At 43.1% G+C, this 26,126-nt stretch overlaps 2 protein-coding genes across 2 annotated transcripts in view; both read right to left on the reverse strand.

Moving 5' to 3' along the window:
- Positions 1-1,481: 1,481 nt before the first annotated feature.
- ccr12b.2 (chemokine (C-C motif) receptor 12b, tandem duplicate 2) lies at positions 1,482-3,475 on the reverse strand. The gene is made up of 2 exons (XM_048266441.1): positions 3,265-3,475; positions 1,482-3,124 (listed from the first exon to the last, which is right to left on the reverse strand). Exon 2 carries the CDS (start codon positions 3,081-3,083, stop codon positions 2,079-2,081), a length of 1,005 nt encoding a protein of 334 aa, XP_048122398.1. The 5' UTR covers positions 3,084-3,124; positions 3,265-3,475; the 3' UTR covers positions 1,482-2,078.
- Positions 3,476-12,608: 9,133 nt separating this feature from the next.
- The window catches only part of si:dkey-225n22.4 (collagen alpha-1(XXI) chain), a 69,965-nt gene continuing 56,447 nt past the window's right edge, over positions 12,609-26,126 (reverse strand). The window contains exons 20-29 of the mRNA XM_048265658.1: positions 24,795-24,848; positions 24,182-24,253; positions 23,842-23,877; positions 22,658-22,702; positions 21,810-21,842; positions 20,480-20,626; positions 19,706-19,760; positions 16,900-17,091; positions 16,367-16,444; positions 12,609-14,998 (exon numbers count right to left, since the gene is read on the reverse strand). Coding sequence (XP_048121615.1) covers positions 14,808-14,998; positions 16,367-16,444; positions 16,900-17,091; positions 19,706-19,760; positions 20,480-20,626; positions 21,810-21,842; positions 22,658-22,702; positions 23,842-23,877; positions 24,182-24,253; positions 24,795-24,848 — 903 coding nt within the window. The 3' untranslated portion in view covers positions 12,609-14,807. The remainder of the gene's footprint in view (positions 14,999-16,366; positions 16,445-16,899; positions 17,092-19,705; positions 19,761-20,479; positions 20,627-21,809; positions 21,843-22,657; positions 22,703-23,841; positions 23,878-24,181; positions 24,254-24,794; positions 24,849-26,126) is intronic.

The following is a 26,126-nucleotide window of genomic DNA, read 5'->3' on the forward strand; positions in this document are numbered from 1 at the left end:
CCTCGCACAACCATTAGAAAACAATCCTTTAGTGTGGCTGCGTGCGCATGCACACATGAGAGAGAGAAAGAGAAAAAAAGGAGAGAGAGATGGGTTCAAAATGCCCATCGTTTATTTTTTATTCATCAGGACGCTAGTAAGCACACTTCTCTCTCTCCCCCCCTCTCTCCCTCCCCCTCCCTCTCTCTCTCTCCCCCCCCCTGAGAGAGAGGGAGAGAGATGGGTTCAAAATGCCCATCGTTTATTTTTTATTCATAAGGACGCTAGTAAGCACACTTCCAAATGTCCACTTTTGGTTAAAAAAAATCTTTCATTCATTCAGGCTACAAGCTTGTAATTTTATCCTGAAGTCTGTGGCTATGTGTGCCATTGAAGCTCTGCTAAAAGACTGGACGTCGGTGCAAGTGGTTGTGAAAATTATGTCATTGTACAATCTGCTTTAGAAAGTCCCCTAACAGCAGTGTGATAAGGCATAAGGCATGTGATAATGCCTAGAAATTGTGTGTGTGTGTGTCTGAGGTGAGTGTGTGTGTGTGTGTGTGTGTGTGTGTGTGTGTGTGATAAGGCAGTGTTTCCCAAAGACTGGGTCGCGACCCACGGATCGCAGGAGATTTTATTTGGGTTGCCAGCACAATTTATGTTGCCTAATAGGCCTAACTTATACCTAATAGCCAGGAAAGCTAACAGTTTTCTATTAGGATATAGTTTGTTTACCAGTCACGGCCCTCTGTGCAATTTTGCATTTAGAATAGCTCTGAAACTGGGGGGCGAAAGCGTCGTAGAGGGGACAGCGTGGACATCTCACTTGCAAAATGAAACATTTCTGTGGAAGCCTGCCATGGACCTCGCGCAGTTGCAAAATGCAAAGGGACACGAAATCAGCCTATTTGCCGCGAACATTAACGGACACCAGCTCTTCAACTTCACCGATTAAAATCTAGTCAACTAAAGCAGACATCCATATGCCAGACATGGCTATTCAATTTGCGTCAAACGTTTAACTCCAGGGGAAAATGCGGATTCAACTTTCCAAAAAAAGAAACCTCCAGAAATAGGCTACAATATAACGACTTGAGTTATTTGCTATGTTTGCATAGGAATTGACGGTGTTATGGATCCATTTGTCTGCAACGCAACGTAGTCTACAACATCTCTCTTTAGAAATACAGGAACAACTGCGTAGCATCACTAGCATGCAAGAATATTGAGAACAAGTGGTGGTTGCATGCAGGCTGCATGTTAGATCTGAAGTGAAATGAGTCGCGATGGTCTGTCATTTTTAAAAAGTGGGTCCCCAGAAAAAAAGTTTGGGAAACATTGTGATAAGGCATAAGGCATGTGATAATGCCTAGAGATTGTGTGCGTGTGTACACACGGTGGAGTTTGTGCAATCTCTAGGCATCATCACATGCCTTATGCCTTATCACACACACACACACACACACACGTGTGTGTGTGTGTGTGTGTGTGTGATAAGGCATAAGGCATGTGATGATGCCTAGAGATTGCACAAACTCCACCGGTGCAAGTCTTTTCTGCAGGATGAAATGGTGAAACATAGGAAATGACAGTTTGAAGTCAGAAGACTAAAAACTAAAACTAAATTTAAAAACAGCAGCTTTAAGTCACAGGCATGGATGTGAAAAAAGCTTGAGAAACTAAATTAGGCAACCTGATGTTTGTCTTTGGTAATTAGGTCACTCCAAATGTATTGACCAACATTTCAACATTTCGGCGTGTTATCATGTTGTGAGAACATAACATGTAAACAATGATTTGGTAGCCTATCTTTCCTTGTAAATTCAAAAATACGATATCAGCCTAAAACAGGTTTCTTTGGAAAAAAGGACATTTTTGTTCTGTATTCTACTGGCTAAACAGTACACACCGTATACTGTATGCACATTAAAATAATGCACACCAGGCAGGTGTCAACATCAAGCTGTTTCACCTGAACAGATAAGACTCACTCCTACAGCACCTATTCTCACCTTGCTGCTTTTATACACCTGACAGCGAGCATCATCACAACATCATAATCATCCATTATGACACTGCGTTCTGTCTCACAAACACTTTCACTGATCCTGTACGCTTGTCGGACTGCGGTGAGACAATGACCGACTGGTGGCCGCCACCGAGAGGTGGCTTTTCAAGCACGGCGCGTAGCCCAAGACAAGTTTGCGGACGTAGTTCTGGAACTTGCGTCCGAGGAATGTATAGAACACAGGGTTGATGCAGAAGTAGAGGTAGGCGAGGTTTCGCGTGACGTAGAGGGCATAGTCGACGGCGTCGTTGCAGTCCAGCTGGGTCTGCAGGTCCACCACCTGCATGACGTTGTACGGCGTCCAGCAGACGAAGAACAGCAGCAGGATGACGAAGACGATGCGCAGCGTCCGGTGCTTGCCGCTGATCTGCGTGGAGATGACGGTGATGATGATCCGCACGTAGCAGTACACCACCACCACCAGCGGCACCAGGAAGAAGCAGACGATGTGGAAGTAGGTGTCAAAACGCCTCCAGTAGGGATCCTGGTCTTGTTTGCACTGGTGTTTGTTTTCCCAGTGGTCGGTCACCTCGTAGCGGAGCAGGGGTCCGACACCGGCCAGGCCGCAGATAAGCCAGACGAAGGCGGACGCGGCCACGGCGTAGCAGCTCTTGCGGTGCTGGTTGACGGCCAAGGCGTGCACCACGGCCAGGTAGCGGTCAACGGTGAGTAACGTGAGGAAGAGCACGGAGCTGTTGATGCTGACGTAGGTGGCCGTGCCGAGCAGCTTGCACAGCGCCTGGCCGAAAGTCCACTCGCCCAGTTGGTAGGCAGCCCAAAAGGGCAGGCCGAAGGTGAAGACGAGGTTGGAGCCCACCAGGTTGAGGAGGAAGACGTTGGTGACCGTCCGCACGCGCTCAAACTTGATGACCACAAACAGGACCAGGCCGTTGCCCAGCAGGCTGAGGGTGAAGATTACATAATAGAACCGAGGCAGGAACGCCACAGTAAACTCATGAACTTTGTCCTTCATACAGGGTGAGACGGGTGTCACATCACTGTAGTCGTAAGTGACCGTGTCTGTGTAGTCCTCCATCGTCCCTTGTTTGGATTGATGCCTATTGTGCCCTACCAAACCTGTAGAACACACCAGAACAAAAGCTCAAAAGAAGCCTGCATCTCACAGAGTTAGTTTAGATTAGCTGATCAAGTTGGCCAGTCTGTTAAGACTATTGAGGTGAACCAGCAGATGGATTATTTTGAAGCATTTTACTCACAGCCGTGCAGGAGTCATGGGAGACGAGGATCAGCCAGTGCTGCTGGTGAGACAACGTGCTGCTGTGTGGTGTGATGTGTGTCACTGAAGTAGGAGAGGATGAGTGGGTGAGACAGAGGCAGGAAATCTGACTTACTCATCTGCCCACCCCTCATGTTGTGAGCTGTTTGGTTTCGTCTTGTGAGTTCAGATGACTTCAGAGTAAGACAGTCCCTCCAGGATTTTTTGAGATTGTTGCGACCTAAAATGCCTGATTTCGCAACAACTTTTCTTAAAAAATTGCGATGGAAGTTGCGGTGTTTTTAGCTGTTTTTTTTTTTAGGGCAGCCGTGGCCTACTGGTTAGCGCTTCGGACTTGTAGCCGGAGGGTTGCCTAACCCCTAACCCCTCACTGCTCCCCGAGCGCCGCTGTTGTTGCAGGCAGCTCACTGCGCCGGGATTAGTGTGTGCTTCACCTCACTGTGTGTTCACTGTGTGCTGACTGTGTTTCACTAATTCACGGATTGGGATAAATGCAGAGACCAAATTTCCCTCACGGGATCAAAAGAGTATATATACTTATACTTATACTTGTTTCTTGCGGAGAAATTGCGGGAGGAAGTGAAACTGCAAAAATAGTTTAAATAACTTTTTAATTGAGGGCAATTAGGGTTAGTAAGACCAAAATCACACTGATCATCTAGATGCTTATTAAAAATAATAACTAAAGGTAAATAGTAAGGATTACAGAAAATCAAAGTAGGCCTACTTTATTTGTGTAAATGGAACAGGGTAGTTATGTCTCCCTTATGGAGGTAACGGTATGAAAATTTAACCTCACGGTTATAGTGACCAAAATTATCACGTTTTTCGTTATTGTCACAGTATTTCTAAAAGTCTGTTCAATATGTTCAGAATGCACTAATAGGCCTACACAAGCTGAAATAGTTTCAAAAAGTGTCCCATTCACTTTTGTCATGTTTAATTGGCTATGTGCTTATAAAATATAGCTTAACTTACCCTACCATAGCTTTGAGCAAACATAGAGTTTGCTATTTCTGTTATTTCGATCCAATGAGTGAGACCAAAGTAAGCGTTCGAAATAAAACTTTAGGCTACTGTAATGCTTTGACTGGGGTAATTCACAAAGCAGTATAACCTTTCGTAGAACTGTCCAAAAAAGACAATCCCCTAAAGAGATGGCATCATATGTTTACAATGCATTCATATTTTTAGTAATTCATTTTTTTTTTTGGTACTCATTTTGTATTGTATTTGGTGGGTAACAACATATATGAAAGGCATTGTTACAATACAGATACACAAACCCAAACATACCCCACCACATAGGATACAACACAACTATCAGCGTAGCACAGTCAGTATAGAACAGTCCACTTAGTTTCTCTCCAGTAAAATGTCTTGAACTCTGGCAATTCCATTTCTCCAAGTTTGTATTGTCTGAGGAGTAGCGCCATTAATCTTGGCAGAAGAAAGTTCAAGAAAAAGAATCTCTAAGAATGTATTATTCAGCCAATGCTTATGGGCTAGGTTGTGGGGTGGAACCCAAACTTGAACAATGATCTTTTTGGCTGCTGTTAGACCTGCTAACCAAATTTTTCCAGACCTTTCATTCATGCATTCAAGTTTAGAGTCATCATTGAGAAGGTGTAAAACAGGATCCATAGGAAGCTGAATATCAATGAGATCAGACAATGACTAACACCTTATTCCAAAAATCATAAATCTTAGGGCAGTCCCACATTAGTATATGCATAAAAGTCCCCAAAGCATTTTGTGAGCACAAAGTACAAAGTGGATGTGGAGCTTGACCGATTAAGTGTCTGACTCTAGGAGTAAGATAAGCTCTATGAGATATCTTCATATGAATAAACTGATGATTAGGATTATGAGAGGAGCTACATATGTTATCCCAGCTTGCTTCCCAGTCTATTTCTCTACCTCTGAGTGCCATTGAACGATCCCATGCCAATGTACTAGGCTTAGGAGACAAATATGAGAGAAGTCTGGCATACAGAAAAGAGACAACGCTTTTAGGGGCCACGTGGATCCAACTGACTAGAGGATGCTCTTTCATCTCTGAGCCCCATACAACCTTGTGTGCGTTAAGAGCTGACCTAAGTCTGAAGTAAAAGAATAAGGAATGTCTAGGGATATCATAAAGTGAAACCAACTCATTAAAGCTTAGTAAAGAGTGACTACCATTTAAGTCTCCAATGACCCATATCCCCTTCTCTGCCCATAAACCTTGAGTGAATGGCTTATTTCCAGACAATAGATTATTATTACGCCAAACAGGAGATGATTTATGCCATTTCGATGTAAACCCCACAAGTTTCTCAACTTTTCTAAATGTTTGAAGCATGTATGTCAATACTGGGCCATACCTCAATGGACAATGTTTAATGGAGTGATCAGAAAACAGAAAATCCTTAAGCCTACTGGGAGCAAATTATGTCTTGCTCTATTGTCTGCCATGGTGATATAGAATTTGGATCCAGCCACTGGTTCAGTGGGCGCATGGTAAATGCCCAGTGATAGTATTTAAAGTTAGGAAGTGCCCAGCCTCCTTCTAGTTTGTTGTAGTGTGGACCATGTTGTAGTGTGGTCCATTTAATACGTGGTCGTCTCCCATTCCAAATATATTTAGTGAGTAGTGAGTCAACCTTGGACCAGTAATCCTTCGGCGGAGATAGTGGCAGCATAGAGGAGATGAAATTAATGCATGGTAAAATATTAATTTTCACTACTGCTATGCGAGACGGTACAGATGCAGGGAGAGCAGAGCATCTTTTTGTATCCTCCTCAACCTTTCTCAAAATCTTGGTGTAGTTCAGTTTAGTTATGGCTGTGACCGATGTTTGAATTAGCACCCCTAGATATTTGACCTCTTTGGTAATTACAATATTAGTAGGTAAAACTAGCTGACTTCTATCTCTGTTAACTAACATCAAGGCAGATTTAGAGAGATTAATTTTAAAACCGGATAGTGCACTATATATGTATAACACATTAATAGTGTTGGTAAGAGAGTTCTGTACATCTGACATATAGACTAATGTATCGTCTGCATACATTGACACTGTGTGAATAGAAGAGCCAATTTGAATAGGAGAAATAGATATGCAGTTACGAATATACTACGCGAGAGGTTCTATAGAGAGATTAGAGATTAAAGGGGACAAGGGGCAGCCCTGTCTTGTACCCCGGTTTATAGTAAACAAATTTGAAATTACACCTCCTATACAGACTCTAGCAGAAGGGTTCACATACAACACCTGAATCATTTTAATAAACTTAGGACCAAACTTAAATTCTGTAAGGACACACCATAGGTATTGTCATTCAAGCCTATCAAAGGCCTTCTCTGCATCAAGAAAGAGAACGCCACAAGAAGAGTGAATCTTCTGTGCTTCACCTAAAATGTGAATTAGTCGCCTAATGTTGTCTGCAGCCAAACGGCCCTTCATGAATCCCGTTTGGTCTGGATGTATTAGATCTGGCAATACTGACTCTAGTCTGCAGGCTAATACACAGGAATACATTTTAAGGTCAGCATTAATAAGTGATATTGGCCGGTAGCTTGCACATTCAGAAGGGTCTTTGTCTGGTTTGGTGATGACTGAAATAAGTGCAGTGTTAAGGTCTTTGTGGAAATGCCCTTGTTCAATAGCAAAATTTATAGAATTCAGCCATAAAGGACCTAAAATCTCCCATAAAGCTGAATAAAGCTCAACCGGCAATCCATCAAGGCCTGGAGAACGCCCTCTCTTTGTACTTCCTAGTGCCAGATGTAATTCTTCTAGTGAGATCGGCAAGTCAAGTTGTTCTGCATCTTCTATGGAAAGGGTAGGAAGATTCAGGTTGTCAAAGAAATTTGTATAATCCTTCTCAGAGGGCTGACAATCGCTAGAGTACAGTTTTGCAAAAAAGGATGTGAAAGACTCATTTATATCTACAGTAGTTGTCACAGTGTCTCCTTGATCTCTTTTTATGGATGCTATTGTTCGGCTCTTCTCCTGATGTTTAAGAGTCAGGGCAAGAAGATGACTTGGACGGCTGCCTTGTGAATAATACTTGTGCTTATATGCATTAAATACTCTACTCTATGTCATAGCAAATTGTTTAGTTCAGCTTGATATGTCTTCAATTCAGATACTATGTTTTTACTATAATTAATTTTAAGTTGACTTTCTAGCTGTTTGCATTTTTGTTCCAAATCAGAAATCTGACGTAACCTATTATGCTTGAGGTAAAATGAAAACCTGATAGCATTGTTCCTGAGGAATCCCTTTATGGAGGCCCATAAGAACATTGGGTTATCTACACTACCCTTATTAATGTCTATGAATTCATTTAGTTCAAGTTTTAGTTGACTAAGGACATTTTCATTCTGTAGTAATGAAGAATTAAACCTCCATCTAGAAGTCTTATTATTTTAAATTTTCCTAAAACTAAATATCGCTGCAATAGTGTGGTCTGGAATATGCCTAGGGAAAAGATCCATGGTGGAAGATGCAGAACCAATTCACTAGAGTAGGTCGTCTATCCGAGAAAAAGATTTATGGCTTGGAGAGTAGTACGTGTAATCTCTTGATGAAGGATTATGAAGTCTCCAAAGGTCCACCAAATTCAGGTCCTTTGCTAAATTACCTAATGCCTTAGAAGAGGCAATCTGGGTATGGGTAGCGACAGTAGCAGACCTATCTAGGGTGTTGTCAAAAACACCTTCTCTTCCTCCTTTTCACACCTGCATTCACTACAACATTTAAACTGACCACCTTCTCCTACACACACACACACACTAGCCATTGTTATTCACACAACTTGTATTATTTTTGCAGATTGAGAGTGGGTGTGCATATAGGTCATGTTTATATTATGACTTAAGGCAAGTGTTAGATCCAACACTTACTCATTTAGGCATTAAAAGCCATGTATGCATAAAACACAAAACCGAATGTGTCCAGATACCTTTAGATAGATAGATAGAAAGATACTTTATTGATTCCCGAGGGGAAATTCAGGAACCTTTGTACTGGTTGTGTGTTTGCTTTCATTAGGTGCTCTATGGATTTATCTATCTATCTATCTATCTATCTATCTATCTATATATCTATCTAATCACATGCATACCTTATCTTTACTGAAAGTATTTTTTTTTTCACTTTGGATCAAATCAAAGTCGATCATGTCTGTCATGCTGTATGAATTACTTTAAATCTATTTAGCTCAGTCATCAGTAGTAATTAAGATTTATCTGCCGCCTTTGAAACTGTCAACCATGACAATCTCCTTTCTACACTATCTGAACTGGGAATTTTTGGGAAAGCTCTTGACTGGTTTGAATCTTACCTTAAAGGACAGTGTTGGGACAGCGTTTTTTTAATGTGTCTTTGCAAGGAGGGGTATCAAAGTCTCATGACCTCACCACAGGTGTGCCTCAGGGATCAGTATTAGGGCCTCTGCTTTTCTCTATTTATTCCTTAGGTGAGACCATTCGCTCCCATGGATTTGACTATCATTGCTATGTGGACCAGGGTTGTGCATAATTCCAATTCAAATTAATTTATTGGAGGATAACCCCTTGAGATGAACATCTCATTTTTGAGGGGGTCCTCAAAGTAACACAAAACACTCACACACTCGCACATACTAAAGCTCTTCCTCACAACCATATAAGATGTGTATAAGATGTACTATACATCTGCACAACTAATATTGGATAAAACAACATGAATATTTAATTCCTATGGATTCCTGTGAATATTTCAAGATCAGGAATGTAGTGGGAAAATAAGAAAATAAGAAAATAAGGGATCAGATTCCAAAAATAATTCAGTGGAAATGCATGGATTCCAGTTTCTTCCAGTAGCAGCAACTGGAATCCATGCATTTCCACTGAATTATTTTTGGGAATCTGATCCCTATCATACCTGTTCATTCTTACTGTTGCTTTTCGAATTTATCGTGACTAAATTCAAGATGGCTGCAAACGCTAAACTTCGTGAAGATACTGTCTGTATAAATCGTCTTGTAAGTAAACTACCAGTGCTTTATCAAAGTTCTCAATGTCTCGTTTTAAATGTCAGGGCCCTCGGAAGTCTACCAATGAAGTGTGGAGATACATTGAGCCTCGTAAATGGGTGTAAAACAGTGATTTATTTGCATGGCTAGCCCGATGCGAAAGCACCACTATTGAAAAAGCTGTTGGTAGCATCGGCTAACTAGCGCCAGATTTTGGAGTGCAGGGGACAAGCCGAGATGGGCTATGAGACATACGTTCACACTCGGTATCATGTTTCAATACACTTTAGGTCAATATCACACCGGAATTCTCCTTTAATGAGAGAGAAGGTGCATTCATGAAAAAAAGTGCAAGTCATACCCAGGGATTTTTTACATTGGTCACAGGATTGCAAGTAAGATAAGAGAGATGCCTTTACAGAGTGGATAGACCTTAAGGAACAAGGCAAGCTGTTCCAGTCAGAGGGGGCTTTGAATTTGAAAGCACGCCTTCCGATTTCTTTAGAAATACTTGGGACAGAAAAAAAGATGATCAAGGTGTCTAAGGCCATAAGTTGACCTATATAGGACTAAGTGTTGCTTCAAATAAAAAGGATAATTTAAAAAGATACATTTATAAACAAATTCCAGAATTGAATTGAAACTGGCTGTTAAATTCCAATTCAATTCTTGAATTGAACTTGCATTTCAATTGAGGTAGCAAACAGGAAGCAGAATTGCAATTTGAACTTGAATTTGCACAACCCTGATGTGGACGACATTCAACACTCAACTAGGTGGATCGCCACCTTCAGCTTAATCTCTCAAAAACTAAGCTTTTGGTGTTTCCAGCTAAAACAGCTATTTCCCAACAGATTGACATCCAGCTTGACTCATCTTCACTGACCCCAACTTAACTTCTCTGAGCATGTAGCCTCAATTGCAAAATCATGTCGGTTTATCCTTTACAACATAAGGAAGATCAGACCTTATCTGACACAAGATTCCATACAACTTCTTGTACAGGCCATGATTATCTCCAAGATGGACTATTGTTATTCACTGTTAGCTGGCCTGCCTGATTGTGTAGTAAGATCGTTACGACTGATTCAGAATGTTGCAGCACGCCTGGTCTTCAGTCAGGACACATGTAACTCCTCTCCTAGTTACTCTCCACTGGCTCCCTATAGTGGCCAGAATTAAATTTAAATCTCAGTTTGGCCTATAGAACACTGACTGGATCTGCTCCCTGTTATCTTAATTCAATGATTAAGATATATATCCACAACCGCCCACTGCGATCTTCTGATGAGCGTCTATTGTGTCTACCAGCCATAAACGCTAGGTCAAGACTCTTTTTCTCAGTGGTTCCTTGTTGGTGGAATGAGTTGCCCAGTGCTCTCCATTCCTGTGATGGGTCTTTCAAGAGGGGTCTAAAGCAGTGCCGCCACTACCACCACGCCAAACGTTTACAATGTCAAAATGCAGCAGCATGTTACATGCAATGATGGTATCCTCTCAATCTCCACTATGCCTAATTTGAATGTCATGCTACTGCATTTAAAACGCATCTTAAACGCGCACGAGAGGAGAGAGAAAATGGCAGGTTCCAGCTGCCTTGCCACTGTTAATAATTGATATCTCCTTTTTGATATAAGAAACGTTTTAAAGGAAACCATGAAGGCAACAAATATAAGGCTAGAGGAGATTTCGGTTATCCGGTTTCCACTACTGACCATTTAAACTGCAAGCATGGCCGTACCATAGTAGCCTGGCCTCGGCCTGCCTACATACTTCCGCTCGATTTCTTTTCCCTACAGTACTCCATCTGGAATATTATTATTGCTATTCTCCTTAATGTAGTCTTACCAACTTTTTAAATTGTTTACTGTTAAAATTTAACTTTGTATAGTTGTTATGTGTATGGTGCTTTGGACAAAAGCGTCTGCTAAATACCATATCCATTACCATAACCATAACTTCAATTAGGCTACTTACCAAACATCACCAAGGGACTTGTCGATTCTGCTCCATAACTCATTCCGTTCCTTAAATCCGTGCATTTTGCACACACACTTCCTGGTCCCGCAAAAGTTTGTTGTCCAAGGAACACGAGTCCCATACGACGGGGTAGTTTATTCGCTGATTGGGACAGGGGAAATTGCTAATTTGTGCGGGGGGTTGTGATACATGTTTTCTATTGAAATGATCGGATTTTACAATTATATGATTAGTTAAAGGAACCATATGTAAGATTGTGGCCAAAACTGGTACTGCAATCACTTTCAAAATACTGTAGAGCGGTGTATCCCCTCCCCCTCCCCCCTGACTCGAGGCTGCCAACCCGGATGCCGAAACACTACTGACTTTCTGATTAGTAGATAGGTGGAGGGTGGCGCATCAGGCCAAAACACAACATGACATGACAAAACACAACATCAACATCAGTTGAGGGCTGCAACTTCCCTTTTTAAATGACAATATCCTGGCCGTACTACTATTGTCAGTGATATAAGTATTTGAAATGAACATGATTTTTTAATGTCTAGTGACATATCAGGGCCATTTTATGATTAATTGAAATACATTTCTTACATACGGTTCCTTTAATAGTGGACTATATGCTAATTCTATGTTTTAATGTGTGATACATGGGTGATGAGAAATGCAATTGTGTACTGACTAATTGTAGAGTTACCCTGTCATATTGGTATATACCAATTTTATTTAAAGGCTTTATTTAAAGCGAGGATTTTCTGCTCTATGTGGGAGTCTGGAGAGTGTCAACGTGCTGTGAGGTTGAGTACAGTGTATTGTTGGAATTGATCATTTTTGCTAAGAATTGAAAACCTGTTTTCTCACTCTCTCTCTCTGAAAGTCGTTTGTTGGCTGTGTGCAGGGTAATTTTTTTAGCACTGTAAACAAATATGCACTGACTTTTCACCAAAATCCACGTTGTTTGCTGTGTGTTCACCCCATCACCACCCAAACTCAGTGTGTCCTTGTCACCACCATCCTGTGTGGCCGTGGGCTGCAAGGCCCATTTGTCACACTTCCTTTTTCTCTCTACAAATGTACTGTACTCGCTGCAATGCCACATTTCTCAGAGAGCTCAGAGAGCCCACAATCAGGAACAGAAACAAGGAACTGTTGCATCACATCCCACATTGTGGGGAGAAGAAGAACCCAAAGTATGATTAATTTGAGTGCTGAATGGGAGAGTTTTCTTTTCCCTTATATAAGAGAGTGCAGATTTAGTTTTGTTTGAGTCTTCCAAAGATCCCCTTTGGTACCGTACATAATGGAAGCACTAAATTAAAAAGACATGAGACACACAAATGAAAATGACTGAAATACTTTTAATTTCCTCTGTAACAACAACACAATTGTTACATCAATAAAGCACCATATTAACATTGAAAAATGAAAAATAAACCAATGGCATACCACATAATCTCACCTCATTTGAATTTATTTGTTTTAATGTTTAAAGGAAAAAATATGATGAAAATAATGTGAATATAATACCTTCCTTATGATAAAAATCTGTCGACAAATGACTTCAAGTAAAATAGAGAATTATTTGCCCCCTGCTGAACTTATAAACAGCATAATTCAAACTGAAACCAAACATATCTAATAAAAAATACATATATAACATTTGTGGTATGAAAAATGTCCTTACATATACAAAGAAATCATATTTTATGCTGAAGATTTGCTGCTTGCAAGCATGCACAGAACATTTACAAATTAAAATGTAATAAGTACAAATTATTTATATTTTCATAATTTTAGTAAAGATTCCTCTACATCAACATAACTTACATGCCTTAAAGTATTAACATTTTGTAGAGACATAATGTGTAAGACATTGCTTTCTTTTTTAGCTGAGAAGTGCAGTAGACCACTATCATTTAGCTGAGCGTAGAAAGGGCTTGATAAACACACATACAGTACACAAACATGCATACCACACACATACACACACACACACTCATACACAAACATACATTCCACACACATACTGTACACACACACATACACAAACATACATACCACACACACTAGACAATTATCTTTTAGCTGAGCGTAGAAAGGGCTTGATAAACACACATACAATACACAAACATACATACCACACACATACACAAACATACATACCACACACATACACACACACTAGACCATTATCTTTTAGCTGAGTGTAGAAGGGGCTTGATAATGATGATGTCAGAAATATAGGGAATGTGTAAAACAGAGATGTGACAAAATCAACACAGACGCACACACATACATAAACATACATACCACACACAATCACACACTATACACACACAAATACACACATTAATCATGGACAGACAGACACATCCTAACACACACACACACCACAAAGGCTCCACCAATCACAGTTTAGGAGATCCTGGACGGGAGGAAATACAATGCTTTCATTCATTTGCAATCATTTGGTTCAATGCCAATTTATCAATAAAATGAGATCTATCTCCATTGACCCAAACTATAAGTAAACACCATCATCCACCGAATAGAAAAAAGTTTAAAATGTAAAATCCCAAAAGGGAGGCAATATACATATTAGCGTATACGTATACAGTCTGTAAAGATACCAGAAAAAAACAAATATATATAATATATATTAGTAGTGATTAAAATAACATAAATGTAACTCTCGAACTCAAGATAGTTTGGGAATGACTGTGTCAAATAGTATCAAAAGAAATTCCTGAGTCGTTTAGCTCCATAGAGGCCTATACATCCAACTCACTTTTGGATTCTTTGGTAACTCAATAATATATTCTGACATCCATACCGTTTCCATATGGGTCATATTTACATAACTTGCTTTCAGGTTGTTTACATTGCTACGCACTATATGCCTTTTAAGATTATCCTCAGCAGACAAAAACATAGGCTATCATAAGTCTGCTCAATTTACCGGCTGCCAAATGTCTCGGTCCGCTGTGGCCTAATCATGATAAGCAGACATTAAGTCCAAATCGGACAAAGGTCTCTGAATAGCATATCCATATAATTAAAACACTGAATCCTAACTTCGCTTAGGGTGCCTTATTCCACTATACAAAATGCCTCGTGTCCAGCTTGGAGGTAGCTTAACTAAGGCAGTGCATATTATGTACTCGTTTCTGTCCAACATGTCATGGTTATTAGTATTCAGAGCTATCCTCTTCTACACTAGAAATGTTCTAAATCGTAAAAACATCCTGATGTCATGACAAGTTGGCGTCAGTCTTTAATCAAGGCACATGGAGGCTGTTGAGAGCATCGTTTTACAGGTAAGAATAGTCCACTACAGTCAGCACTGGCCTTTTGGTTTGGTCACTCTGATCGACTGTGAGACGCTAAGTTGGAGCAGTCAGACGTTGAATGAGATGATATGCTGTCCATTTCCCCCAGACGTCCTGTGTCCCCCTGGGTCTCTGCGAGCAGGTCATGATCACAGCGCCATAGGGTATGTGTGTGTGTGCGTGCGTGTGTGTGTGTGTGTGTGTGCGGTTAGAAGTTGGGCCCTTTGCTGAAGCGGTCCTCCCTGTGGCTATAGGCCTGGTAGCACAGAGACATGTCGCACATGCCCGCTGGACCCGGGGCACCACGCTTTCCCGGAAGGCCTGGGATCCCGGATTTGCCCGGCATCCCAGGGGCCCCCGCAAGCCCCACCCCGTCTCCTCCGCGCGGTCCCTGGGCACCTGTTACCCCGAGGAGGGAAAAGACAGCAGTCAACGAGTGCACACAGAGACAACACCACTAACACAGCACGACACTCAACACCACTAACACAGAGACAACACCACTAACACAGCGCCACACTCAACACCACTAACACAGAGACAACACCACTAACACAGTGCCACACTCTCATAAGAGACAACACCACTAACACAGCACGACACTCAACACCACTAACACAGAGACAACACCACTAACACAGTGCCACACTCTCATAAGAGACAGCACCACTAGCACAGCGCCACACTCTCATAAGAGACAAAACCACTAACACAGCACCACACTCAGCACCACTAACACAGCGCCACACTCAACACCACTAACACAGCGCCACACTCTCATAAGAGACAACACCACTAACACAGCGCCACACTCTCATAAGAGACAGCACCACTAACACAGCGCCACACTCTCATAAGAGACAACACCACTAACACAGCGCCACACTCAGCACCACTAACACAGCGCCACACTGTCTCCCACAGAGACGAGACAATCTCATACTCAAGAGGGCCCACCTTTGGGCGCCCAGACTTTGATTTCACCATCAGCAGAGTTTACTAAAATGGGTGTGAATGAACCAGGATGCTGTCTGACAAGCAACGGTTATATTGGCATACTGGAGGAAGTGGAGAACGCTAGTAGTTTCACTTCCTGAATATATGTGACTTCTGCTGAGCTTGACGGTTTACATGCTGTTGTAATTCTGTGTGCTGTTCATTCATTTTCAGCTATATGCGATGACATGCCATCAAAGCAATCCCCAAGCCACCGGCTACTGAGCGGGCTCATCTATGTACGTCCGATAGCCACCGGCTACTGAGCGGGCTCATCTATGTACGTAAGATAGCCACCGGCTACTGAGCGACTCATCTATGTACGTAAGATAGCCACCGGCTACTGAGCGGGCTCATCTATGTACGTAAGATAGCCACCGGCTACTGAGCGACTCATCTATGTACGTAAGATAGCCACCGCTACTGAGCTTTGTATGTATCGTAAGATAGCCACCGGCTACTGAGCGGGCTCATCTATGTACGTAAGATAGCCACCGGCTACTGAGCGGGCTCATCTATGTACGTAAGATAGCCATTTCCGTGTGTTTGGCAGATTGCTGTCAGATGTGGCTTTTTGTTTTCCCTTTCACAAAAAGATCCTTTGAAAACATGCAGTGGTATTTTTTAGTCCTTCCCAGAGACATCAACACATTGTGTCTGCTTCTCTTTGCATTTGTTTTGCATTTGATTTGATTTGATCGGACATCTTGATGGGCCTGTGCTCCTCCTAAAGGAGAGTGGTTTGACTGTATAAATGGTCAGAACACCTACCCATTGGTCCAGGGAGTCCTGGCTGACCTGGTCTTCCTTCACCTTTACTGCCTTTAAGGCCCTTCAGTCCTGGGTCACCTGGTACAACAACACATTTCACTTTGCATTTTATGTCACCTGGTACAACAACACATTTCACTTTGCATTTTATGTCACCTGGTACAACAACACATTTCATTTTGCATTTTATGTCACCTGGTACAACAACACATTTCACTTTGCATTTTTCTTGGAAAACTACCTTAGTGTGTTGCATGTTGTCTTACTGTAAATGTAGTGAGATAAAGTTACTGTGTCCAAATCAGCACAGTTGATTCTTGCTTGGACATGAACTCCCTAGGAAGTGTCATCATTAACATCTTTATGTTGTTATTTTAACATCAATATTGCTCTAATTCCAGTTACTAATACACTATAAGGCTGGTGAATATTCATATTGTGTATAAAGTCCTGTGCCCTAGAGTGGTGGATTTCCATGCTGTTTACAAAGTCCTGACTGTGTCCTGAGTTGTGATTGTGTTTAAGTGTCTGACCTTTGACCCCAGGGGGTCCCTGCATGCCTGGGGGTCCGGGGTATCCTTGTGAGCCGGGCCTGCCTGGATATCCGGGGTTCCCCATGGTGCCCTTGGGGCCCGGGGTGCCAGGGTGACCCGGGGGCCCTTTGACCGTCTCACACTGCTCACAGCTCCTGGGCACCATGGACTGGATCAACTGGGGCAGCTGGTCTGAGGACATGATAACGAGGGCCGTTATTTCATGGGCCTGGTACAGTTGATGTGATATTACATGGGCCTGGTACAGTTGATGTGATATTACATGGGCCTGGTACAGTTGATGTGATATTTCATGGGCCTGGTACAGTTGATGTGATATTACATGGGCCTGGTACAGTTGATGTGATATCGAGGGCTGTAATTACATGGGCCTGATACAGTTGATGTGATATCGAGGGCTGTAATTACATGGGCCTGATACAGTTGATGTGATATCGAGGGCTGTAATTACATGGGCCTGATACAGTTGATGTGATGTCGAGGACCGTAATTACATGGGCCTGGTACAGTTGATGTAATATCGAGGGCTATTATTACATGGGCCTGATACAGTTGATGTAATATCGAGGGCTATTATTACATGGGCCTGATACAGTTGATGTAATATTGAGGGCTATTATTACATGGGCCTGATACAGTTGATGTGATAACGAGGGTCGTAATTACTTTTTAATAATTTTTTTCATTATTTTTTTCATCTGTCAACCATTCATCTACTCATTCAACCACTTGATTTCACTAGGCTCACTAACACACTGAGCCTCTTACTGCACTTACACACTGCGCCTTTCTCTGCTTTTCTCCACCCATAAACCCAATTTACGAACGTCCAAAACTGAATGGCAGCGCCTACATACAAGCGCAGATGAATGAAGTTAACTGATGACAACATTAAAAAGAATCAAACGTTTAGCGATCATGAAATAATACCATACATGATAAGATGTAAACAAACAGGGAGATAATGAAGATCAGTAGTTCTACTCAAACTACTTGTGCACGTAGGCTATGGAAGATTGGTCAAATGTAGCAAGTAGGAAAGTTTAAGAATGACGGAAAGTGAAAGTAAGACTTTCAATAGCCAACGAAAAGTTAAGGTTGCTTTTGGTAGTACAAATACTTTCACCACAAAAACTGGTGCTCTAAATAGCGATTCTGTTGTCTTTTGAAAGGTTCTCTTATTGATGCATTGAACTGCAATTTGAATTAACACCTGCTTTTTAAGGCGGAAGTATTTAGGCGAGAATAGACGCGGCGCTTTCAGGAGCAGTCTTTGTACATACCGCTGAATACATAACTAAAGCTTTTACTCTTCCCCCATCTTTTACGCTAAACTCCCACTTTCCCCTGGATCCTCCCATGAATGCATATGCATGACATGACAAACGCAATCTGCCACTTTCAGCTCCCGCAACAGGCAGTTTGGCGCTTTTATGTCATTGCGCCTGTTTGTACATATCTCTCAATGAATGATTTTACACGACATTGCAAAATAAATACGCCTTGAAGTGGGCGCAAAAGCTGCTAGTACATCTGGCCCTGAGCCTCTTACTACACTAACACACTGAGCCTCTGCAGTCTTTGTACATACGCGGAATACATAACTAAAGCTCTTTACTCTTCCCCTCCCATCTTTTTCGCTAAACTCCCACTTTCCCCTGGATCCTCCCATGAATGCATATGCATGACATGACAAAAGCGCAATCTGCCACTTTCAGCTCCGCAGACAGGCAGTTTAGCGCTTTTATGTCATTGCGGCCTGTTTGTACATATCTCGCAATGATTTTACACGCACATTGCAAAATAAATACGCCTGAAGTGGGCGCAAAAGCGTTAGTACATCTGGCCCTGAGCCTCTTACTACACTAACACACTGAGCCTCTTACTGCACTTGTGACTTGGTGACTGACTGATTGAGTGAGAGATAATTGATGGGCTGATAATAAAAAAAATATTTACAGATTCACTGACAGGCGGACGGATTGAAACTGAGACGGATGATTGAGAAATGGATATAAATATTATATCTGTCAATCAATACATCAACCAATCATTTGCTGATATTCCAAACCAACCCAGCTGCAGGCAGATTGCAGGAACAAATTGAAATAGTAATAATGAGAACACTCTAGCGACGGATTCGCTTTGCGCGGCGGTCATAATAATGAGAACACTCTAGCGCACACCATTGACTTTACTCTATGTTATTCAGAGCAAACAACCCATTTCGCACACAGCGTCCTCGGGTATCAGCAGTCAATCATTTGTTGACTTGGAAGGACAGCCTTTGAACAGGACGTTGCTGATGTGTCTTAGAAATGACTCTCTCCAGAATCTCGGGATGGATACAAAAGTAATGTACTGTAGGTGCATTAGTTCAGAGACTTCTACAAACACATTTCTGCCTGAAAAGACTCTTGCAGAGTTCAACGGACAGTCAAAAGCACTTAGGGTCACCTGTCAGAACTCGGCCGCCTCGCACACATCACACGCACAGACTCCCTACCAGAATGGCCATTCTGAGTCTACTGCGAGACGCAGTGCAACGCCAGTCTTGACCATAAAGGATCGGCTATGCAGAGAGGTGACACTTAAGCACTGCAACGTACAGTAAGTCATATTTAGGTTAGCCTGAATACTAAAGAAAAGAACTCCACTCTTGCATAACTTTTGTGTCATTTCATTTTTGAGAAGGCTGATGTTCTGCTGAACTCCACAAAGTCACTGCTTTTCTCTGTATAATTGCTGACTCAAAGGTACAGTAAGACAGGGAGGCAATTCTCACTCCTCAGCATGTCTCCACACAGCTTTAGCAAGTGCTCATCGGAGGGAGGCTTTCCCTGAAACAGAGCAAGAGAAAAAAACAACAGCGTTAGGATGCAATGAAACAGAGTACGGGGAAAAACAACAGTGTGAGGATGTGATGGTCTCTTTCCCTGAAACAGAGTACGGGGAAAAACAACAGTGTGAGGATGTCATGGTCTCTCAGGCAAGACTCAACAGGTTCAGGCCAATTCCAGTCAAGGTCCCAGGGGAAACACATGAACTGCACAGCACTGACATACAGCATGCTAAAAACACAATCACCCCCATGGATTACCGTAAGAACACACCGGGCTTTGTCAGGGCTATCTAGAGTCATCACTCAAATGCGTTCATTTAAAAACTGAGGCCATGAGGCTATACACAGTGGTTAAAGTGGGATTTGTCAGGTGGGGGAACCCTAAAATCCAGTGTCGGTGCAACGGGGGAAAATGACTCACTGTTGGACAACAGATTGAGTATCTGGTGTAGCAATACTTTTTGGACAAGAATCGCTAGCTTCTTGGTCACCTTTGTACACGCGAGAAATTAACTCATCATATATTTTAACAATATCATTGCGCTATATTGTTGGTATGAAAGAATATATTTATTATTAATTTATCTGAGGTGGCGGAACTGCGTCCCCGTCCCCCTATACTTTAACCCGTGGCTATACACACAGGCTTTTAAACACTGAGGCCATGGGGCTATACACACAGGCTTTTAAACACTGAGGCCATGGGGATATACACACAGGCTTTCCAGGGTATCCAGGAAGGCCATTTTGTCCTGGTAACCCGTCCTGTCCTGGAGATCCTCGTGGTCCGACGATTCCGACGTGTCCCACGTCTCCCTTCTTCCCGTCCAGGCCCCTGGGCCCAGGGTCCCCAGCCACGCCCTTCTGTGAGGACGGAGAAGAGCAGCAGCTAGTCAGGCCACAGCTATCATGGTTATGGAGTTTAGCAGCTGGTCAGGCCACAGCTATCATGGTTATGGACTTTAATAGCTGATCAGGCCACAGCTATCATGGTTATGGACTCTGGTCCAAAGCCACTTACAAAATAAAACAATACAATAGTTAAACATGAAACAGTTTTTTTCTAAAAGTTGGACTACATTAAGGAAAATAGCAATAATAACAATAATGTCAATGCAATATCAACAATCAATAATGGAAAAAACCAATACCACAAATATACAAACCATGAATCAATTAATTAATTAATTAATTAATTAATTAATTAATTAATTAATTAAGTGTAAATGAATTAATTAAGTGTAAGCTAAACAGATACATCTTTAGATGGGCAGATTTTGGTCCAGATATTAACTCTGCAGACTGGCCTGGCATTACCTATCGAATGCAAAGGGCATGAACTATCACTACACCATATCCATTATTAAACTCACTTTACATGAAGTAGTGCATTGTCAAAGAAGTGTCACTTTTGCTATTTAGTTATTTATCTATTTTAGAGCATTAGTGTGGAATACATGTGTGTATGTGTGCATGTTTGTACCTAACCACAAATGGAAGTTGCCTCAACGGACAATAAAGTTCTCTTGAATCTTGATTTCATATCCATGAATGTGTGACTAAGCACAACCCTGATGTTGTAAGTACCTGTACAGGAACACTTTTAGCGTGAGGGCTCCTCAGTGCTGCCAATAGTGTTCTCACACTCCTGAGTGCTGCAGTGTCTTTGGACTTTGCAGATTTCCAAGTGTACAGTGTGCCAAAGCAATACAAAGTGGAATGGTGATAATTAGAGAGGAATCAATGCTGAAGAGCTCAATACCATCTGCCTGCTAAATGGGTTGAACTAATTCCACTTTTAAATTTTTAAACAGGGCCAGCGACTTGGCCGAGTGCATCTCCACAGCCGGCTGTGTTTGTCTTAGCCACCTGAGTCTTTCAAAACTGTCAGACTGTAAAACATACGGCCCCTTCGGGGCGTGGAGGGGGAGTTTGTAAAGGGGTCGATTCATTGTTTGTGTGCCTGGCGTGTGTGTGTGGGTGCGTGGGGGGTGATGGTGGACTGGGCTGGAATGAGGTTGCAATGCAGCGGTCTAATTCCACAGACCTCTCCCTTGCTTCCCCTGAGCCCCGCTTCACCCTGTCAAGAGGAGGAGAGAGAAAAGCCTGTTAAAACTTTGCACTCCGATATCAAAGGGTGAGTCTGTCTTATTAAGAAGGCTACTCTGCTCTTCAGTGGGAGAGGAAGAGGGAGAGGGAGACAGAGAGGGAGAGAGAGAGGGAGAGAAACAGAGAGTTTTGGAGAGAAAAAAATACTTCTGTAGTGGTCAGTGCTGCAATGTAAGTTTGGAGCCTCTGCAGCTTTTTTCATTAAATATCCCAGACAGCCATGCACACACACACACACACACACACCATGCACTCCCATCCTCTATGACCTGACTAGCACACACTAGCACACACACACACACACACACACACACACACACAAGCCATGCACTCCCATTCTCTATGACCTGACTAGCACTCCCACACACACACACACACTCCAGCCATGCACTCCCATCCTCTATGACCTCACCAGCACACACACACACACACACACACACACACACACACACACACACACACACACACTTCAGCCATGCACTCCCATCCTCTATGACCTCACCAGCACACACACACACACACACACACACACACACACACACACACACACACACACACCCTAACCCAACTACTGCTCCCACCACACAAGACAGAATGATTACGCAATCGTGTTCTAACTCCAAGCGCCAACATCGTGATTAATATCTGCGTTAGGATCTGAAGTGCTCTTGTCAACTCAAGCTTCAGTCGACATCTCTCTTCTGCAGTATTGGTGTGACACACAAGCTTTGCGGTTTCAAATGACCGCTGCTGCCCCCTGGTGTCTGTAAAGTGGTACTCACTCACCGGCGTGCCTGGGATTCCAGGGGTTCCATCGCTGCCTCGCTCTCCCTGAAAGCCGACAGCCGCGTTGGGTCGGGGGTAAGGGAGTCGGCAGGGTAGGTTCAGGGAGAGATTGAGTGAGACAGGAAGAGAGAGAGAGAGAGAGAAAGAGAGAGGGAGAGAGGGCTGTGTTAGCATCAAGGGTCTTACCTGCAGTAGGCAGTAAAAGGTTATCATTTGCATTGCCAGCCCCGGGGAGCCTCTGGGCTCCTCCTGACCTTTTCCCTGTCTGCAGCGCAGAGTTAGCCAGTCCTGTCTGCAGCAGAGTTAGCCAGTCCTGTCTGCAGCGCAGAGTTAGCCAGTCCTGTCTGCAGCAGAGTTAGCCAGTCCTGTCTGCAGCGCAGAGTTAGCCAGTCCTGTCTGCAGCGCAGAGTTAGCTAGTCTCCGCTGGAACGTAAGAAAACTTCGACCGGTGGGAGCTCGGCCTGCGCTGCTGCTGCGGCTGCAAAGCCTCCGTCAAACGGCTGGTCAGCCCCCTGCTCTCTTTTCCCCCTGCCTTCTCCTTTTTGCCCCCCCCTGCTCTCTTTTGCCCCCCCTGCTCTCTTTTGCCCCCCTGCTCTCTTTTCTTTTGCCCCCCCGCCTCTTCTCTTTCGCTGCCCCCCCCGCTCTATTTTGCCCCCCTGCCTGTTCTCTTTTGCCCCTCCCTTGCCCCTGCTCCTAGGTGCTCACTCCACAAATGGGATAACAGGCAGGTAAAAGGTGCTAATTACCGTAAAAATCACACATTACTAAATACGTGTGGTCGATTTGCCAATGCTTTTCCCTCGGGGCGGAGAACCATACGGAGCCATTCGACAAGACGGCACGACTGAAGGGGAAAGTGAAGTCTAGCTCTCAGTAGCCGTTCCCCTCATCTAACAAAGATCCTCCAAATGAGCGAGGCAGCGAGCTCCGTGTTCATTTCACACCTCTTGTGCAACACATAATGACATTACTTCATCCCAGGAAAAACAATGTGAACGGTTCAATGAGCGCAATGAGCAATATCACGCTCACTCTGCTTGCAAAGAGGCCGTGCACGGTTGACTACCATCACTCTTTGCTTGGTGACTTCACACATGAATCTGCTCTCGTTGGCCTTGTTTGAAATGTCAGTATTGTTGTATCCGTGTAGACAATTCAAAAGAGCAGAATCATTATGAACGTACCTGATCTCCTCGAGGGCCCTCTTCACCTGGCTCTCCCTGGAATGAGGCAGGAAATGATCACTCATGACAACACACTAATTTCTCTCCATGAATGATGGTGACACAGGCAAGGAGAACTTATAACAATACGACCAATTATAAGGGATTCAGAAATTGTGTATTAAATTGTAAATTGTAAACAACTTTACTGTGCAGTGTTTGCAGAGAGCTCTATTCCGCCTGCATGAAAGTGTCTCCACGGCACAATGCCACACACTGACTGATGCCCATCTAATGTGCCAGTGAGTCAGTGAAGTTGTGTGTGTGTGTGTGTGTGTGTGTGTGTGTGTGTGCCCCCTACCTTATGGCCTTTGAACCCAGGCAGTCCCATTGGTCCTTGTAACCCTGGAAACCCCGCCTCTCCTTTCATGCCCTAGAGTGTAAGAGAAATGCTTTTGTTGTTTTCAGCTTAGAGAGACTGAGTTTGTGTTGTGTTGTGTTGTGCTGTGCTGTGCTGTGCTGTGCTGTGCTGTGCTGTTGTGCTGTGCTGTGCTGTGCTGTGCTGTGCTGTGCTGTGCTTGCGTTGCGTTGCGTTGCGTTGTGTTGTGTTGTGTTGTGTTGTGTTGTGTTGTGTTGTGTTGCGTTGTGTTGCGTTGTGTTGTGTTGTGTTGTGTTGTGTTGTGTTGTGTTGTGCTGTGCTGTGCTGTGCTGTGTTGTTTGTGTTGTGTTCAGCTGAGAGGGAATCATTATCATGAGGAAAAACAAATGAGAAACGAGAACAAAATCAAGAAGACAAGAGGAGTAGAGGATTGGGACAGGAGAGCACAGGGCCTTTGGACAATACAAACAAGAGAACTGAAGAGGAGGCCGAATAACACGGACGCATGCTGGGATGGTGATGGGGTCAGGAGGTCAAGAGGTCAAGGGCGCATGCTGGGATGGTGATGGGGTCAGGAGGTCAGGGATGCACTCACCTTGGGACCTGACTCTCCAGGAGTCCCAGCTGCACCAGGATCACCAGGCGTGCCCTGCACACACACACACACACACACACACACAGAATCATGTGTAGACATTAATATTTAGAGAGAATGAATGAATGAATGAATTACATGGTGGGTGAATGGATGGGTTCACTTGTCACATGTCGCTCCTCTAAATTCCCAGAATAAGTCCTGCTCACAGCACTCCAGAAACCCCACGTGTCCCTGAATTCCCAGAATGAGTCATGCTCACAACACTACAGAAACCCCACGTGTCCCTGAGGTATTCCTCTCTCTGGTTTTATCCTGTTTGTCCTCTCCATCCCCATGCACATATTACATCAGATACAAAACACACAGAGAAACTAAACTAAACACCAGGTTGAGCTTGCAGAGTGGGTCTGAGGGCAGTGCGACACACACACTCTGCACTCATCAAAGTTCTGTTCATTAGGAAGTTCTAAGGAGCCTGACAAAGAACAACAATACACTCTATGCACAACAAAATTCAGCTGCATAGAGTGCATTACACATTCACTTCAGTTTAGAACACTCTCAAAGAACAACAACACATTCACTTCAGTTAAGAACACGCTCTCAGTGGACCTGTGGGCTATACTACGAATCTCAATTAGTGGGTTAGCAAGGTACAGTATGTTGCGCTCTAAGCCAGGGTATGCTGTGACACGAAAGTGGCTCTGTTTTAGTGTCGCTGTATCACCATGGTGTCTTATGCGGCCAACCAAACCTGGTCGGGAGCAGGTTATGTGCTAAGTTATAGCTCAAATCGTGTAAAACCACCGCCTACTGACCAATTAATTATCTTGAAAAACAAAGTTATCTCACGTGTAGGATTCTGTCATATATCTTACAGGTGGAGCTCTGCCTCTACAAACATTTTGGATCTCGCAGGCGCTTTAACAGTGTTGTGCGTGCAAATATGCCACTATGGACGTGCATACCATATAACATCTGATGACAATCGATGTATCTGATGTTATAGGCTAGACACTAGTCCGCAGTGTAGATTACGCTATCGCTTATAAATGCGGAAGTAATCGTTTTTTAATTAAAGCGGTCTTGTGCGTCTCCACGTTTCACGATTGGCCAACATCATCCCAACACCGAGAATGCGCACAGATCTGAGCTGAAAGCCTAGTTTTACAAATATATCACATAACTGCTATCGTAGTATCACTTAACTTACAGTATACCCCTGAGTTAAGGCTTTGTGTAGGTTTGATATGTCTACTGTAGATATATCTAGACATATCAAACCTACAGATATATCTATATCTAGGTATCTATATCAAACATTCAGAT

Source organism: Alosa alosa, chromosome 16 (genome assembly GCF_017589495.1).
Source record: "Alosa alosa isolate M-15738 ecotype Scorff River chromosome 16, AALO_Geno_1.1, whole genome shotgun sequence".
Taxonomy (NCBI): domain Eukaryota; kingdom Metazoa; phylum Chordata; class Actinopteri; order Clupeiformes; family Clupeidae; genus Alosa; species Alosa alosa.

Bases quoted from the DNA above. Each gene is read 5' to 3' on its own strand.
- ccr12b.2 (XM_048266441.1), bottom strand. From the start codon at position 3,083: ATGGAGGACTACACAGACACGGTCACTTACGACTACAGTGATGTGACA.